Source organism: Haliaeetus albicilla, chromosome 13, assembly GCF_947461875.1.
Source record: "Haliaeetus albicilla chromosome 13, bHalAlb1.1, whole genome shotgun sequence".
NCBI lineage: Eukaryota > Metazoa > Chordata > Aves > Accipitriformes > Accipitridae > Haliaeetus > Haliaeetus albicilla.
In genome coordinates, this window is record NC_091495.1 from 40,088,424 (window position 1) to 40,104,433 (window position 16,010).

Here is a 16,010-nt window from a genome sequence, read left to right on the forward strand (position 1 = left end):
TTCATCTCTCTCTCCCACCTTTTCCCCTTTTTAGCAATCTACAATTACGACGCTGTCCAAGATGTGGAGCTCTCCTTGCAAGTTGGCGATACTGTTCACATTTTGGAGATGTATGAAGGTAGGTTGCACATCACTTCCAAGTACTTTACAGTGGTTTTTGAAAGTAAATATAACAAATCAGGATTTTTTTTTTTAAATAATACAAATTTTAGATCTAGATTTTAAACTTCTGATATGCCCAAAAGCGCAAAGCGTGCTATGTAGTGTTTGCTGTATGCGCTTTACTTTTAAAACAGTATTAAAAATGCATGAAGTACAGAAGTGGGAATCATATCTATGCTGTTCCTGGCGGAGGTTTGTCAAGGTAAGATTTCAGTGGTATCTCAAGGCAGCACTGCAAGAGAAAGAAACACTTACTTCTCGCTGTTAATTCCTGTTTTCACACCACGCCTGTTTACCTTGGCTCCTCCTTGTGCTGGGCCAAGTGCTTGCATAGTCATGTGATGAACTGATCCAGCTGGAAAATAATAGTAATTTTTAAAAAGTAGCTTTTAACCTGAATTCGTTCTTTGATCTGAGACAACGGAGGCAGTGGATGAAAGAAAAAGAGAGGGCAGGTCTAATTGTTTCAAAAGTAATGTTGGTTTAAACCATAATATCACAAACTGGCATTATGTGTTTTAAAAAGCCTCCAGTTGTGGAGCTTCCATGCCTTTTTTAGGCTGTTTCTCCCAGTACTTTACTGGGAAGTTTTTCATAATACATACCTTAATGTAAAACATCTTGAAGAAAGGAAAACAAAATGCCTATTTTAAACAAGATGAAAATTACACTTGTGTGTTTCATATCCACTTACTAAACCAGACTGTTTAATGAAGATTTCAATATCAGGAATGGAACACAGCCATTTAATTATTTTAAAGAATGTACTAGTCACTACTTTGTTTGGAAGGCTCTCCAAAATTTAAAGATTCTTCCCAAAATATAAACTCAATAATTTTCACAAGCAGCATCAGTTTGAAAAAGGCTCAACATACAAAAACTCTTCAGTATCTCTGCTGGGAGCAGCAAGCGGTGTGTTTAGCAATTTGTTCTTAGCCAATTGTTCTCTTTCCACTTCTCTTTGACCTTGACACTGGAAACAGCCAGCCAGTTCCTACATGTCAAAGCAGATTATGTTGCTGATGTGTGTTTGTACACTGATGTGTGTGATAGTGGTGAGTGTGGCAGGGGAGTAGAGAGAGAGGGAGAAAGGGAAGAAAATCCCTGTGTAATAGTACTAATTTTTGAACTGGTTTTGCAAAAAACACAAGGAAGAGGGAGTGTCAGGGATGAAAATTGCCCTCATGAAGATGCATCTTGTACTTCCCAAAATGTTAGGCTATTTCTTCCTCTTTTTTTTTTTTTTTTTTTTAAAGCAACATCACTGTTTAATCCTAGTACTTGGTCTATAATCAGCTGTTTAACAGAGAGACAGTCAAGAATAGGAAATGAATACCCAAATGGCATCCTTGTTTTTTACCTGAAATGTCCCAGTCTGGAACTTCAGTGTGAGAAGATTGATTGTAAATTGTTTGGGAAAGTGAACGTGTTTTCATTGTTTTCATATGCTGAGCCACCAGTGTGGCATCTTAATTTGTGACTGAGGCACCTAGGAATTACTGCAGTACAACTGAAAACTTTTCTGGAAAGACCAGCAAAAAATTCAGGCCAGACATTTGTGAATCTAAAGGAAAATATGCAAATTGTCTCCAAGATGGTAACTTCTCTGTGGGTCTGGTCTTATTTCCCATAAATTTATCTTAAAAATTCCAAATTCTGGTGTTCTGTCTGCTTGGGAGGAAATTCTCATGTCTTATTGTATCTATTTTTCTTTCTTTTGTGACATCAGCTTTCAGCTTTGTTTCCAGATAGGCGGGTTGTGTTTTTGAGAATTAGTGTTCTCACAAGAAGCTTTTCTGTTTTTTCTTATGCTAATGATGTATGATTACAAATACAACTCCAGTCTGATAAAAGTGGGGTTTTGTTCCACTTATCACTGTTCTTATCTGGATACACAACTCTCAATTTAGAAAAAGGTTCCATTTAACCAGGGCGTTGGTTTTGCAAGAAGAAAGGCTCAGAGATGCCTTGTGAAGTCCTTTTTTCAGCCAGTGTAAGTTATCCCTGCAGCTCCCAGCTGAGGGTGTTCCTTAGGCTATCGGTCATATTTTTTAGGGGATTAAGGCAGAGTTTTTCAGGATTGTCCAGAGGCTCTCAGGTAATGGTAATAGCCACTTGGAAAATCTTGCTCCTTGCTATTGTTCCCTATCTCAGGATGCACAGAAGCATCTTTTGTGAGTTACCAGAAGGTTCTCAGGGCTGTTGCACCCCAGTTTTCCTGCTCTGTCAGTCATCTAGAACATGCCTCTTTTTTCCTCCTGGTTGAAGTCAGCAGGTACTTATTCCTCAGCCATGTTCAGCAAAGGCTGGCTGTGTATCAAACAGCCTTCCCTTGAAAGCTCTTTATATTCTGCATCTGGGGTTTTGGCTGGCTCTGCTCTGTCTATAAGAATTGAAGTGCACAGTTTGTTCCTTGACAGTGAAGCAGCAAGGTTGAAGCTTGCACTGGGTTTTGCTGTTAACAATAAACGTTATCTGATTCTCAACGGGCTGAACAGCTTTGAGACATAACACTGATACAGCTGAGCTACTGGGGGAGGTGTGTGAGAAGCAAAGAGCAATAAAGTGAATTAAAGTGCAAGGCACAAGGTATGGATGCATTTTGGTGCAGGCCTCCGTGGTACACGAAGGTTACAGTTACTTGGCTTTGCCAGAGACTGTAGTGTCTCTCAGACTCTTAAGGTGGAGTGCCTGCAGTCAGGTGCTGCTGTTGTACTGCCTAATGGCCTCACAACAAGAGAAAGTACCTTTAAATTGCAAAATCCCTGCTCATTTATGCTAGTGCATGCTATCAGGAGTTAGAGGCCTGTTGCAAAGACTGGAAGTCCTTGGAAAGTTGGCCCAATTTGGGGTGAGACTCTGGCATTGCACTTCTGTTGGTAAAGCTTTCTAAACAGATGCTTTGCCTGATGTTTATAAGTCTCAGTTACAACTACACAGTTAGGTTTGGATTGTGAGTGAAGGTCATCAGAACTGAAACCACAGACTGAGCAGTTTGAACTAAAGGTTTCAAATATTTCTAGTACAAGCTCTAATTTGCTGATGTCCGATGCAGCTCAAATCCATATAGGGACAACCTGAGAGCTGTTTGCTATTGGGTTGTATAACTCCATAGTCTAGACTGTGCAGCGTTTCCTTCAGTCCAGGAAAATGAAGATTGTGGCATATTGCATCTTTGTCGATCTGCTATTAGGTGCAGGTGTAAGTGAGGTTTGCCCTGTAGATAGGGTCTAAATTTTCACATTCAGTGTTTTACTTTGAGACTGATTTTAAATAACTTTTGAAATGTCTTAGTTGGGCTTCAGGCGTGCTTTGAAACACCATGGTGTATTTATTATACATGAAGATCTGGAGGATACCAGTTTTCTTAGACTTACCTTCCCTTTAAAACAAATACACATATACCCTCTGCAAAGCGCGGTTTTGTTAGTTTGGGTGTCTTGGTCATGATACACTCTTGTAAACTGCAAAGCAAGGTATTTTTTTTCCTCCTTTCTCTGGTTGGCTGTCTGGTTGCAGAAGAGCATAAGGTCTTTGTACAAAATACTTTTTCCACTTGATAATAAGGTAAGCAGCGCGTGCTTATCCTGTTGTTTGCCAAATATTGTCAAGACTGGGCATATGCTGCAAAATCCAAGAAAAGAAGGAAACTTGCTGCATCCAACTGAACATTGCTTCAGTGCAGGATTTACTTACTCTCTGGGAATCTGACCTTGAGCAGTGAGCTGGGGAGGATACATTTCTGTTTAGGGGAATCTTTTCTAATCTGCAGTTGCAAGCTGTGGGAAATAGCCAAATTGTGGGTAGAAGGAACGTGTGCCCACATACCATGATTCTGATCAGTTTCTTCTCCTGATGAAAATAAGTTTGTATTGAATTTGTTCCTATTTTCAGTCTTTTATCCTTCCTCTGACCCCTGTAGGTAAAGGAAGCAATTCCTTGTTTTATTTCAGTACAGTGCAGTGGTGTACGTTGTGGTACTGAGCAACAGCACACTACAGTGGAAGAGGAACAAAGACCTTGTGGTTAAGCACGTGACCTGGGATTGCTGTGTATAACTTTTCATTGTCTAAACTATTGTAATTTGAATAATTTTTCTTAGATCTTCTGATCTTTTATATATTGCATAAAATCCATTTAATGAAAGGTACAATTGAGGACCTGTGTTCTATTTAAAAACAACAAAAACAAAACCAAAACTTTATGACCTTTCTTTGCAAGTCTCCTATCCTTGTAGTCTTAATCAGACTTCAGTTTGAAAGAGTGTTGTAGTAGCTGAAATTTGCCATGTCATCTTCAACTGAAAAGCCTTTCTCCATTTAGCACATCTCTGCTTGGGGAAAGTACTCAAGAGAAACACTTAAATAGTCTATCATTCCTCTGAAGCTTTAGGGCAGATTTTGGTTTTCTTTAAGAAGAAATCAAGTAATCAATTGACCACTGCCAAAAGCTTTTGTTCCTTTTAAAATGATGGATAAGATTATTGAAAATTGGAGCAGAATTCTGAAAAAACTGCATGAGATACTTGCTGAAATAGTTTTGCGTAATAATATACAACATGCTTTTAGGCAGTGATCGCAAAATATTTTACAGGAATGTGGTTAATGCCAAGAAGCCATTTTAAATACGAGGAAGTGGTGGTGTAGAAGGGCTGAAAGACTGTGTCAAATGGAATTGAAATCACTGGAAAAATATTCTTAAGTTCCACGAGCTTTGTATCACACCCTAAATAACTTCTACTTGACCATTCAATTAATTACAACTTAGATAAAAATAGAACCTAAATCTTCTCATCCCTAATCCAGTACTTTATCCATTGGTCCATGATCAATGTATAATCTTATCTTCATCCTGTGGAAGGAATGGAATATCTTCTTTCCTCCTAACTCACTACTGGAATATTGGGGCTTATGTGGTCAAGCTGATTTACCTTCTTATTGCTAGAGAAAGGGGACAAAACTATGCTTAAAAACAAACAAATAAAACCCAAACAAACACAACCCTCCCCCCTCAAAAAACCCCAACAAAACAAAAAAGCCCCACCCTAAGCTCTAATTTATAGAATCATAGAATAGTTTAAGTTGGAAAAACCCTTTAAGATCATTGAGTCCAACCATCAACGATGCCCATTAAACCATGTCCTGAAGTGCCTTGTTTACGCACTTTTTGAATACGTCCAGGGATGGTCACTCTACCACTTCCCTGGGCAGCCTGTTCCAATGCCTGACAACCCTTTCAGTAAAGAAATTTTTCCTAATATCCGATCTAAACCTCCCCTGCCACAACTTGAGGCCATTTCCTCTTGTCCTATCACTAGTTACTTGGTAGAAGAGACCAGCACCCACCTCACTACACCCTCCTTTCAGGTACTTGTAGAGAGTGATCAGGTCTCCCCTCAGCCTCCTTTTCTCCAGGCTAAACAACCCCAGTCCCCTCAGCCGCTCCTCGTAAGACTTGTGCTCCAGGCCCCTCACCAGCTTGGTCGCTCTTCTCTGGACACGCTCCAGCACCTCCAGGTCTTTCCTGTAGTGAGGGGCCCAAAACTGAACACAGGACTCGAGGTGTGGCCTCACCAGTGCCAGTACAAGGGAACAATCACCTCCCTAGTCCTGCTGGCCACACTATTTCTGATACAAGCCAGGATGCCGTTGGCCTTCTTGGCCACCTGGGCACACTGCTGGCTCATATTCAGCCGGCTGTCAACCAGCACCCCCAGGTCTTTTTCTATCAGGCAGCTTTCCAGCCACTCTTCCCCAAGCCTGTAGCTCTGCATGGGGTTGTTGTGACCCAAGCGCAGGACCTGGCACTCGGCATTGTTGAACCTCATACAATTGGCCTCGGCCCATCGATCCAGCCTGTCCGGATCCCTTTGTAGAGCCTTCCTACCCTCAAGCAGATCAACCCTCCCTCCCAACTTGGCATCATCTGCGAACTTGCTGAGGGTGCACTCGATCCCCTCGTCCTGATCATTGACAAAGATATTAAACAGAACTGGCTCAAATACTGAGCCCTGGGGAACACCACTTGTGACCTGCTGCCAACTGGATTTAACTCCATTCACCACAACCCTCTGGGCTCGTCCATTCAGCCAGTTTTTCACCCAGCGAAGAGTACACTTGTCTAAGCCATGAGTCGCCAGCTTCTCAAGGAGTATGCCGTGAGAGACAGGGTCAAAGGCCTTACTGAAGACCAGGTAGACAACATCCACAGCCTTCCCCTCATCCACTCGGGTCACCTGGTCATAGAAGGAGATCAGGTTGGTCAAGCAGGACCTGCTTTTCATGAACCCATGTTGGCTGGGCCTGATCCCCTGGTTATCCTGCACATGCCACGTGAGCTCACTCAAGATGAACCGCTCTGTAATCTTCCCTGGTACCGAGGTCAGGCTGACAGGCCTGTAGTTCCCCAGATCCTCCCTCCGACCCTTCTTGTAAACGGACGTCACATTGGCCAGCCTCCAGTCGTCTGGGACCTCCCCTGTTGACCAGGATTGCTGACAAATGATGGAGAGTGGCTTGGCAAGCTCCTCTGCCAGCTCCCTCGATACTTTTGGATGGATCCCATCTGGTCCCATAGGCTTGTGAGTGTCCAGACAGCATAGCAGGTCATTAACTATTTCCTCCTGGATTATGGGGGGTATATTCTGCTCTCCATCCCTGTCTTGCAGCTCAGGGGCTGAGTACCCTGAGGATAACTAGTCTTGCTGTTAAAGACTGAGGTAAAGAAGGCGTTAAGTACCTCAGCCTTTTCCTTATCTTTGGTGGCAATGTTCCCTTCTGCATCCAATAATGGATAGATATTCTCCTTGGCTCTCTTTATTATTAACATATTTGTAAAAACATTTTTTGTTGTCTCTTATGACAGCGGCCAGATTTAGTTCTAGCTGAGCTTTTGCCTTTCTAATTTCCTCTCTGTATGATCTAACAAGATCCCTGTACTCTTCCTGAGTTGCCTGCCCTTTCTTCCAAAGATGATAAACTCTCCTTTTTTTCCCTGAGTCCCAGCAAAAGCCTCCTGTTCAGCCAGGCCTATTGTCTTCCTCGGTGGTTCGTCTTGTGGTGCATGGGAATAGCCTAGTCCTGAGCCTTTAAGATTTCCTTCTTGAAGAATGTCCAGCCTTCCTTGGACCCCTGTGCCCTTCAGGACTGTCTCCCAAGGGCCTCTCTCAACCAGTGTCCTGAACAGGCCAAAATGGTCGAGGGGTCTCAGATCCGTGGTTCTTTATAAGAACCTTCTTTGCTAAATATATAAATACATGGGGGAAAAAACAAAAAGAAACAAAAACCCCCAAAACCCTCCCAAAAAACCACCCTCCCCTCCTCTCTTCCTTGCCTCATTATTCCCTTAAGTCCCTTTGCTGCCTTGATGCAGCTCCCTCTGCCAGTCAGCTGAACATAATCATCTTGGATCGGTGTTGTCTGTCTTGATAGCTCTGAACATCATTCATGCATTATAGACCATAATCTATATCCTACATGTTTGCTAAGAGGTAGGGTCAGTGTTTTCAGTTTCAATGCAAGTAGAACCTTAGGAGAAGAGTCAAAAAACGGTGCTCTAGGAGCATGGTTAATTGAGAGTTGAGGTCGCAGAGAGTCTTCACATTTGGAACGATGTTTTTAGTGGCTAAGAGTCAGTGAGAAAGTGCAAGTTTGCATCCTATCCCAGAGCAACACAAGGGACATTGTCTGCACATCAGCATTTAAAATGGAGCAGATTCTTCTTCTAAAATGTTTAGTTTGTTATTTCCAGTAGAGTAACTTCAGGAGGACTGAAGGTGAGAGAAACTGTTGCTTATGGCAAGGAACAGGCACCCAGTGGAATGAGTGCTTGATCATGCATAGCTCTTACATAGCCAAGACAAATGACGAAGGTGAGGGTGGAGAGAAAAAACCCTTTGTCTCACAGTTTCGAGGTGGTGAAAGAAGAGCGGGAGTGACTTGCCCACAGCTTTTCTTCTCTCCTGTCTGCTCATTAAGGCAGGCTCACTTGAGGACATAACAAATACAACAGTTTTTTCATACGCTTGCATTTCAGTGACCTTGAAATCAAAATACTGGTCAAATCTCAGGTGCTGGAGTGAGAAGAAATGTACATCTGAAAGTGACATATGCTTCTGAGTCTTGGGAACCACAGTTACTGCTTTGTATCTTACACTTTACTAGATCTTGTCAAGATAATACCGAGAAACAATATCTGTACATGGGCAGGCAGTTCAGGGTGTTTGGTTTTTTTTTTTTTGTCTTACCTAATAAAACATTCTCTTTCAGCTTTCCTTTGAAGGAAGGCGTTAGCCTGAGTCACAGAAGAAAATAAACTATACAATGTGGAACTATAAGGCAATTTGGATGAAAATGTACTTCATAGAAAAGAAAATTTTAAAGGAGTGGAATGGAATTGGACTTGGGACACTTGAATATTTCTCTTTGTCGGATACATGCTATGTGACCTTGGGCTGGTAGTTCTGCGTGCATGTCTGTGTGTCTGCCTCATCTGTCAAATGATCATAGCAGTAGTTCAGTGCTGTGTATATAACTTGCAAGGTTTATGGAACAAGGATTGTCACTTTCAAAATGTATAGCATGGAGTGGCCTGCTTTTCCATTGAGTCCTGTCAGTACAACCCAAATGGATGTCCAGAATAGAAGTGAGGGTGTCAGTTCATGGCAGGAAGAGACACCCTTCTACCCTACTCTTAGGAACTAAGCCTCCTACAAACAGAGCAGAAGTGTCTTCGCAATAGTAGATCTCAAGTGAGCAAGATCAATAGATTCATGTTGTAGAAACGTGGTGAGAATGACAAATGTGTATTTAATTGCTGTAGACAGGAAAAAAATACAAATTTGTTTCCCTTTGACAGGCTGGTACCGAGGATACACACTCCGAAATAAATCTAAGAAGGTATGACCTCACTTTTCAGTGACTCTGATTTTCATTTCACACCTTGCCATACCCCATCCGGTGCTGTAATCTGCTATGCTTCTGCTGTATTTCTTGTCTTAATACTGTGCAGGTCTCCTGATCACTATGTCCTTTTTCTTAGTGATAGAAATAAATGCCCTTGAGCTAAATGTTTCAGAACCATTAACTGGGTACTCCTCCATTGTAAGCATATGTAATGTAGTTTGAACTAGCAAAATTGACTGTTGCGTATCTGCATACAGTAGCTTATTGCTTTATTATTATGGTCTTGGACCTGTACGCATCCAGCATTAGTTATATGTGGTGGTAAGATTAGAGTTTTGATTTGACTTGGAAAATATTCCAAAATTACGCATGCGTGTATTGGAGCCAAACCTCCAGAGGTTTGTGAAACCAGCCTGAAAACTGGATGGAAATCTGGTTTCCCATTGCAATCCTGGCACCTCTCATGTGGTAACATCTTTCACAGTCTCCATTTTTCAGGCATAAAGGGGAATGAAAAGGAAATAGAAAAGGATTGCAGCACTCCTAGAAGGTTTATTTTAAATAAAGGAGACTTGGGACTGGTGAATTTCTACAAATGCTGTCATGTGTTGTGAGCTTTTCTAGAGAACCACAGGTCCAGGGCAACTTGACAAATTACTCCAAGAATATTTCGTAGCAAGGGCAAATGAGCATGACTGATAGTTTGCAAGAGTTTACATTTCATACAGGAAGATGAGTGTCATTACAGTGAAACAAGGAATTAACTTCTTTGAGGTGCTAATATAAAATATAGTGCTCAAGCCTGCAACCTGATGCTCCTTACCATCTTTCTTCTTGTGATACTGGGGCTGGTGGACCTAACACATATCTGGTATAGGTAAAGAGTAAACATCAGTCACAGTTACTGTTCTGCTGATCATGCTGTTACCCCTTTCCCCTGCTTTCTATTGAATGCATTTTTGTCATGTCATATCCTATGGTGTGGTTTATTTATTTTATTTCTGTATTGATTTTCAGGGCATTTTCCCAGAAACATATATCCATTTAAAAGAGGCGATCGTGAAGGACCGGGGGTAGGTTGGTGCTTCTTGAGATGTAAAAACAATGGAATGCTATTTCATTTAAAAACAAACAAACAACTTAAGTAGTGGTGGTTGTAACGAATGCTACTGGTCCGTGTGTGCAGCAGGGCATACCACCTGTGCTAGATTTCTAGAGCTGCATAACTTCTTTTTTTTCAGAGCATTGTACATACCAAAGCAGTTGTAGGCATAGGTGCAGGAGAATATTATTTGCAAAAATAAGAAAGCTCTGCTAGACAAGTTACTAGTGAGTCAGGTCAACCAAGCTACATTTAGCTCCTCTGGGGACTCTTGCAAGTCATAACACACTCCTGCTCGCAGCCAAGTAGCCAGCAGGAGTGTGGATTCCTTCCTGTCTTGGAAAACATTTGAGGAAACGACTCCTCATTTGATTCTTAGAGCTGATTCTGTGATCATTATAGTGCGAGGAAAACAGCAGTTGCAAAGGAAGAGACTTTAGAAAGTAGGTTTTTTTTTTAAATAACTGTGGCCAAGTTACCATTGCAAGTGGTGAGTCTTCCAAACTTAATTTCTGTCTATTTAGCATGTTTCTGGAATGGATCCATTGAGAAGAACAAGACTGAAAGAAACTTGAAATGTGTTTGCATTAAAAATGGGTAGTGAATGTGCCTGTCTGTGTTGGAGAACCAATTGAGCACCTGAAGAATCTTGGTATTGTGTGTGAATGAATTGTGTGAATATCAAGCCCTCTGAAATTTTGATTTATGTTTTTATCAAAAAAGGATGTCTTGCTAGTAAGTTTCAATCTCTTTTTTTCTGTTTTCTCCTTTTTTTCCTAGACAACATGAAACAGTGATTCCAAGTGAATTGCCCCTTGGACAAGAACTCACTTCTACCCTGAGGGAGTGGGCAGTTATCTGGCACAAGTTATATGTGGTAAGTTTTCTTCAGTGGTTGGTATTTTATTACATGACCTCATATGAGATGAGACTGGGCTTTTTGCAGGGCATTCTAAGACTTTGAATAGAACGTCATGCAGAATTGTATCGTTATTGTAAAATTGGTCTTAAGAGAGGCTAAAAATGTTCTGCTCTCCACTGAACAGGATGTGTGATCACAGACAGAACTGTGGTTTAGTCTGCGCTACAGTGTTCACTGTATTTGAATAATTGTGTGATGACACAGCACTGATGAAGCATTCACTGGCACAAGTCACTCAGCGTCATGTCAGCTGGCTGGGGCTGTGTGTGTGAGTCACAGTTCACTAGTAAAATAAGAGTTCCTGATTTGCCTGTTGTGTGTCTGTCCTGTATGAAGGCAAGATACCTGTTGTGCAAGAAAGTTATGCGAGAAACCATGATGTTGTTTTAACAGAATCTTTAGCAAGTGTGAACTCTGTTTTTCTAGAAGTATTGTAGATACTTAATAGAATGATTGATCCTTGCCCCAGCGTGCCTACAGCTCAAATAGGCAAGATAGTCAAGGAATGGGAAGAGATTTAGGGCCATGTGTGATGGGGGAAGATTTGACTTGTCAGAAGTCACATAATATATTTAGTTCTCAGTAGGGTGGGGGAGAGACCTCTCATCTTCTAAATCTTTTTAGAAGCCTGACCATATGATAGTCACCTCAGAAAAATCAGAAGCCAAGGTAATGCATGAATTTGGTGGGTTTGCTGAGGTAGGTGCATTCTTGCTCAAAGAAACACAACTGGAATTCACAACGAATTGCCTTCTTTTGAAGGTGATTATTAAAGCACATTAAAGAGAGTCAAACTTGATTTTTTTTCGGTTATTAGAGAGTTCAGCCTGCATAGTATGTGCTCTGAGACTTTAATTAAGATGAGAGAATAGTTTTAAATTAGCTCTAACCATTCAGTTTACCCAGAGCAAGCCTTCCTATTGAAAATTTCACTAGGCCACAAGTACATTTTGTCTGTGTGCCACGAAACCACAAGAATTTGTTCCACCCTCTTAATTTAATGAGAAGCCATATGTGACGTTATTACTGTGTGAAAAGAGAGTTTTGTTCTTGGCTTTTTTTTTTCTGAATAACTTTAGGATCCTAGCCTCAGAATCTATTTTTCTTAAGAGCAGAAACCTTTCATGTTCCTATGCTTAACCAATATAAGTCTTAAAATAGTCTTGGAAAATGTTGTGGTTTGAAATGGATTTGAGTTTATTTTATTTTCCCCTGCAGTATGTTTATTAAAAAAAAAAAAAAGCTAAAGGAGGAAGGAGGTATTTGAGGAGAAAAAGGGAATACAGGGGATTTTTTTCTTTGGCAGCACTTCATTTCACTACTTTAATTTCTGTGTGTTTCAGCAACCATTGCGCCAGTGGGTATACCTCCACTGCAAAAGAAATATAAATATGGGTGATAGTTTTTAACTTCATTTAGTTAATAGGAGTTAGCTAATGTAAACAGCTGTAGAGATAACTTAGCTTTAGCTGTCAAATTGAGATCTGCTCTATATTTCTCTGAAAGCTAAGACAAGTTGCCTTTTCTTTGCAATTATTTTTACACAAGTTAAGAACACACTTTTTTTCTTTGTTGACTAAATATGTCTCTAGTATCTTCCCTCCAGGAACTAAAAGACTCACCTAGCCTCTGTCAGCCCCTTCACGTTCACCCCAATCAAAAGGAAGATGGCTATTTATAAATCCCTTTAGATTTCTGTTCTCAGGGGGAAAATTATGAGTAGTTTATATCATTCATGTTCTTTGCAGAGACTAGAATGGGGGAATAATTGAAATGAGTCTCTCTGCTGTGTGGGAGCAGTTGGGGTTCATAGTTAAACATTAACAGCTTTCATACAGAGAACTGACGCTAGTCAGCTGCTGCCTGAATGTACCAGCAATATACCACTGGGCAATTCTGGCTAGCTGTTGGGTGAGATGTAGTCAAAAACCTCTTGACAGTCATTTTGGAGCTGCATAACCATAAAAGTTGTCCCAGTAGATTAAAGTTTCATGTCCTTTGATTCGTGGCACTTCCCTCTGAAAATGAGCTGCACTTGACACTCAGTGCAAGCCAGAATCATGCTAGTAGCTGGCTCAGTATGCACCGGTAAAGAGGATGAGGCCTGGGTTCCTTTTCGAATGGTATAAATGGTATGGCTGACACTTTTAAAGGCTTAATTACTTATCTAAGCATATATTGCTACAAATATGGTAGGTTGCCACATAGCTATCCACTTTTAAATTACAGCATCAGCCTTGGAGCCTGAAACTATAGGAAAGAGCTGTATAGGTGCGTGACTAATTTTATTAGGGTGGAACCAGTAAATAGCATGAGAAGTATTTTCATTAATTAAAGATAACAGTAGAAATGGCAGGAGGAAACTCTTCACAAAGCAGGTTTTGATGTCCTGTTCAGTCAGTGCTTTATAATTACAGATGCTGCATTCATAGCAAAAGATGAAAATGCAATGACTGCAGCAAACTGGAGGGAGTACCTGGCTAGATAGTGGAGGTGGTGTCTGGGAATCCCGACATGATATTTTTATTGCATTTTTGGACAACCTCTGGCACGGTAGGTTCTGGGCAACTACTGCTGGGGTAGTCCTTAAAAGCATGGGATGAGTCAAGACTGAGTTGCATTAAGTTCTGGGCAAATGTAAACAACAATGAGTGCTCTGACGAGCAGATAATCTTCAGCCTTGTTTGCTGATAGACACCAGCCAGAGACATTATCATGTTTCCACAGAGCTACTCTGGTTTCCATGAAACTCTTGTCTGGAGGTCAGACATCGACATGACAATCCATGCGTGAGTTAACAGTGGGTAGAATATGAACCTTGAAATATAATATGCATACTGGCAGGGAAGCAGTGTATCCCAGATATCACTATCACTGCATTTTGTTGCTATTCTTTTTTTAATGTAATGGATTTTGGGTGTATGATGAGACAGGATAAGAGAGCAGGCAGCCATGGAAATGAGTCCATGGATTCAATTTGCTTAGTGTTCTGGCTTTAAAAAATAATTCCTAACACTGTAAACAGCGGTGAGGGCGGAGATTCCAATTAACCATGTTGTTCATGTTGTTAGTGTTGTATTCTGGTTACAAGGGGCCTTTTTTATACGTAACAAAGAGGCTGAAGAGTTCTTAAGGCTGGTGAAAGCTGTAGGAGGAACGGACGTGAGAAAAAGCCTATGTGGGCTTCAGTGTTGGTCATCTGTCATTACTAGTCATGTGTTGGTATCTCCTTTAGACTTCTAAAAGCAAATGAAATGTTTGCCCCAGAGGCTTACAGTCTAAATAAGAAGAACAAATGGGAAACCTGCATAAAAAATTACTTGTCCACTGTCACACATTCTGAGAGTGGTAGAGGTAAGGAGAAAGAGCCTTTGTATATTAAGTTGGCATTGCTGTCTCAGTCTGCTGGAACACAGTTGCGATCATTTAACATCATCTCTCTGTCCTTTATATAAAAAGCACTCATCATAGCAGTTAAAGTGCTGGAAAACACAAGAATTCTATTTGTCTGTGAGGTTTTTCTGAAGTAATGTCCTGAGGAAATGGTGAAGACCCCGAATCTTGAGACACTTAAACCTTGGCAGTGCAAAGTACTGGGGAATTTGTTCCATGGGTCTAATCTTGTAGTGTCATGTGGTGCCAGTTTCTCAGATATTTTTAGTTAAATACAAGTTGTATGGTAGACTCAGTTGAGTACATTTCGGAAAGCTCACTGAGCTCATTGTTTTCAGGCTATCACTAGCTTAAAATTGATCCCTTTTTCCTGTAGGATAACAAGACAACACAGTTTCGGCATGTCCAACAAATGACTTACAGCCTGATAGAATGGCGGTCGCAGATACTGTCTGGGACCCTTCCCAAAGATGAGCTAGCTGAGCTCAAGAAGAAAGTCACTGCTAAGATAGACTATGGCAACAGGTAAGCTCCAAACTATGTCTTGAAGGCAGGGAAGAATCCCAAATCCCAGTAGAGGCTCTAGATGGCTATTAATACAAAATGGTGTAAATGACCACACAAGGGGAACACTGAGTTAGGCTTTACATTTTTCCTTGGAAAGGGGATAATTACAGCTTTCAGTCCCCATCAGAATGTGACTAGCCTGGCAGGTGGGCATGTAGCAGTTGGTTCTTCATATGCCAGCAATCTCTTTGACTTGGCAGGAAACCTCACCTGTCTTAATTCTGCAGAAATGCTGGCACATGATCATATTTCCCATGGAGGACAATTTGTGCCTGGCTAGCGGGATTTGGATGCTGGTTATGAACAAAACTGCTTTATCAGCAACTGAGTAATACAATTCTATAGGCCACCAAAACTCCACCTTTCACTCGTTTGTACAGAACAGGGATTGTCTCCAGAACTCATTTATCTGCCTGTCAGACTTGATTCAGGTCAAATAAGTCAATTACGAAGAAAGCTTATGGCAAAGAATAATAATTAGCCATAATCCATAAGCCTGATAGATACACATACCTTTTTAAAAAAAAAAAACCAAAACCTTTAGGTGAGAACAAAGATGATGTAATCTTAGAATTAAGTTATCTGACTAATTATTTTTCCCTTTAATGGGAAAATGAAGGGTGAGGAATAAAAGTATTTTGGGACAGGAAAACCAACAATGTGATTATTAGAAGGAATGGAGTTGGTGCGCGTTGGCTGCCTAGTGCAGTCCACAGTCTGATTTGTGGTTTGTGCTCTTTCAGTCACCTTTGCTTTTTAAATATTGTGTTGCTTCTTTTGTCCTCGTGACTTGCATGCTACTCAGGATCCTAGGTTTGGACCTAGTTGTACGAGATGACAATGGGAACATCCTGGACCCAGATGAAACCAGCACAATCTCTCTCTTCAAGTCCCATGAAACTGCATCCAAAAGGATTGAGGAAAGAATCCAGGAGGAGAAGGTACATCTCTTGTTGCTGGC

The 16,010-nt window shown here is 41.0% G+C and overlaps 1 protein-coding gene across 5 annotated transcripts in view; it reads left to right on the forward strand.

Moving 5' to 3' along the window:
* The window catches only part of DOCK5 (dedicator of cytokinesis 5), a 113,456-nt gene that overhangs the window by 41,883 nt on the left and 55,563 nt on the right, over positions 1-16,010 (forward strand). For all 5 annotated transcript variants that reach the window (XR_011327594.1, XR_011327595.1, XM_069801059.1 and 2 more), the window contains exons 2-7: positions 35-118; positions 9,019-9,059; positions 10,083-10,138; positions 10,948-11,044; positions 14,859-15,007; positions 15,855-15,990. Coding sequence is in view for 3 of the 5 variants with exons in the window: in XM_069801058.1 (XP_069657159.1) it covers positions 35-118; positions 9,019-9,059; positions 10,083-10,138; positions 10,948-11,044; positions 14,859-15,007; positions 15,855-15,990 (563 nt within the window). In the remaining 2 variants the exon portion in view is untranslated. The remainder of the gene's footprint in view (positions 1-34; positions 119-9,018; positions 9,060-10,082; positions 10,139-10,947; positions 11,045-14,858; positions 15,008-15,854; positions 15,991-16,010) is intronic.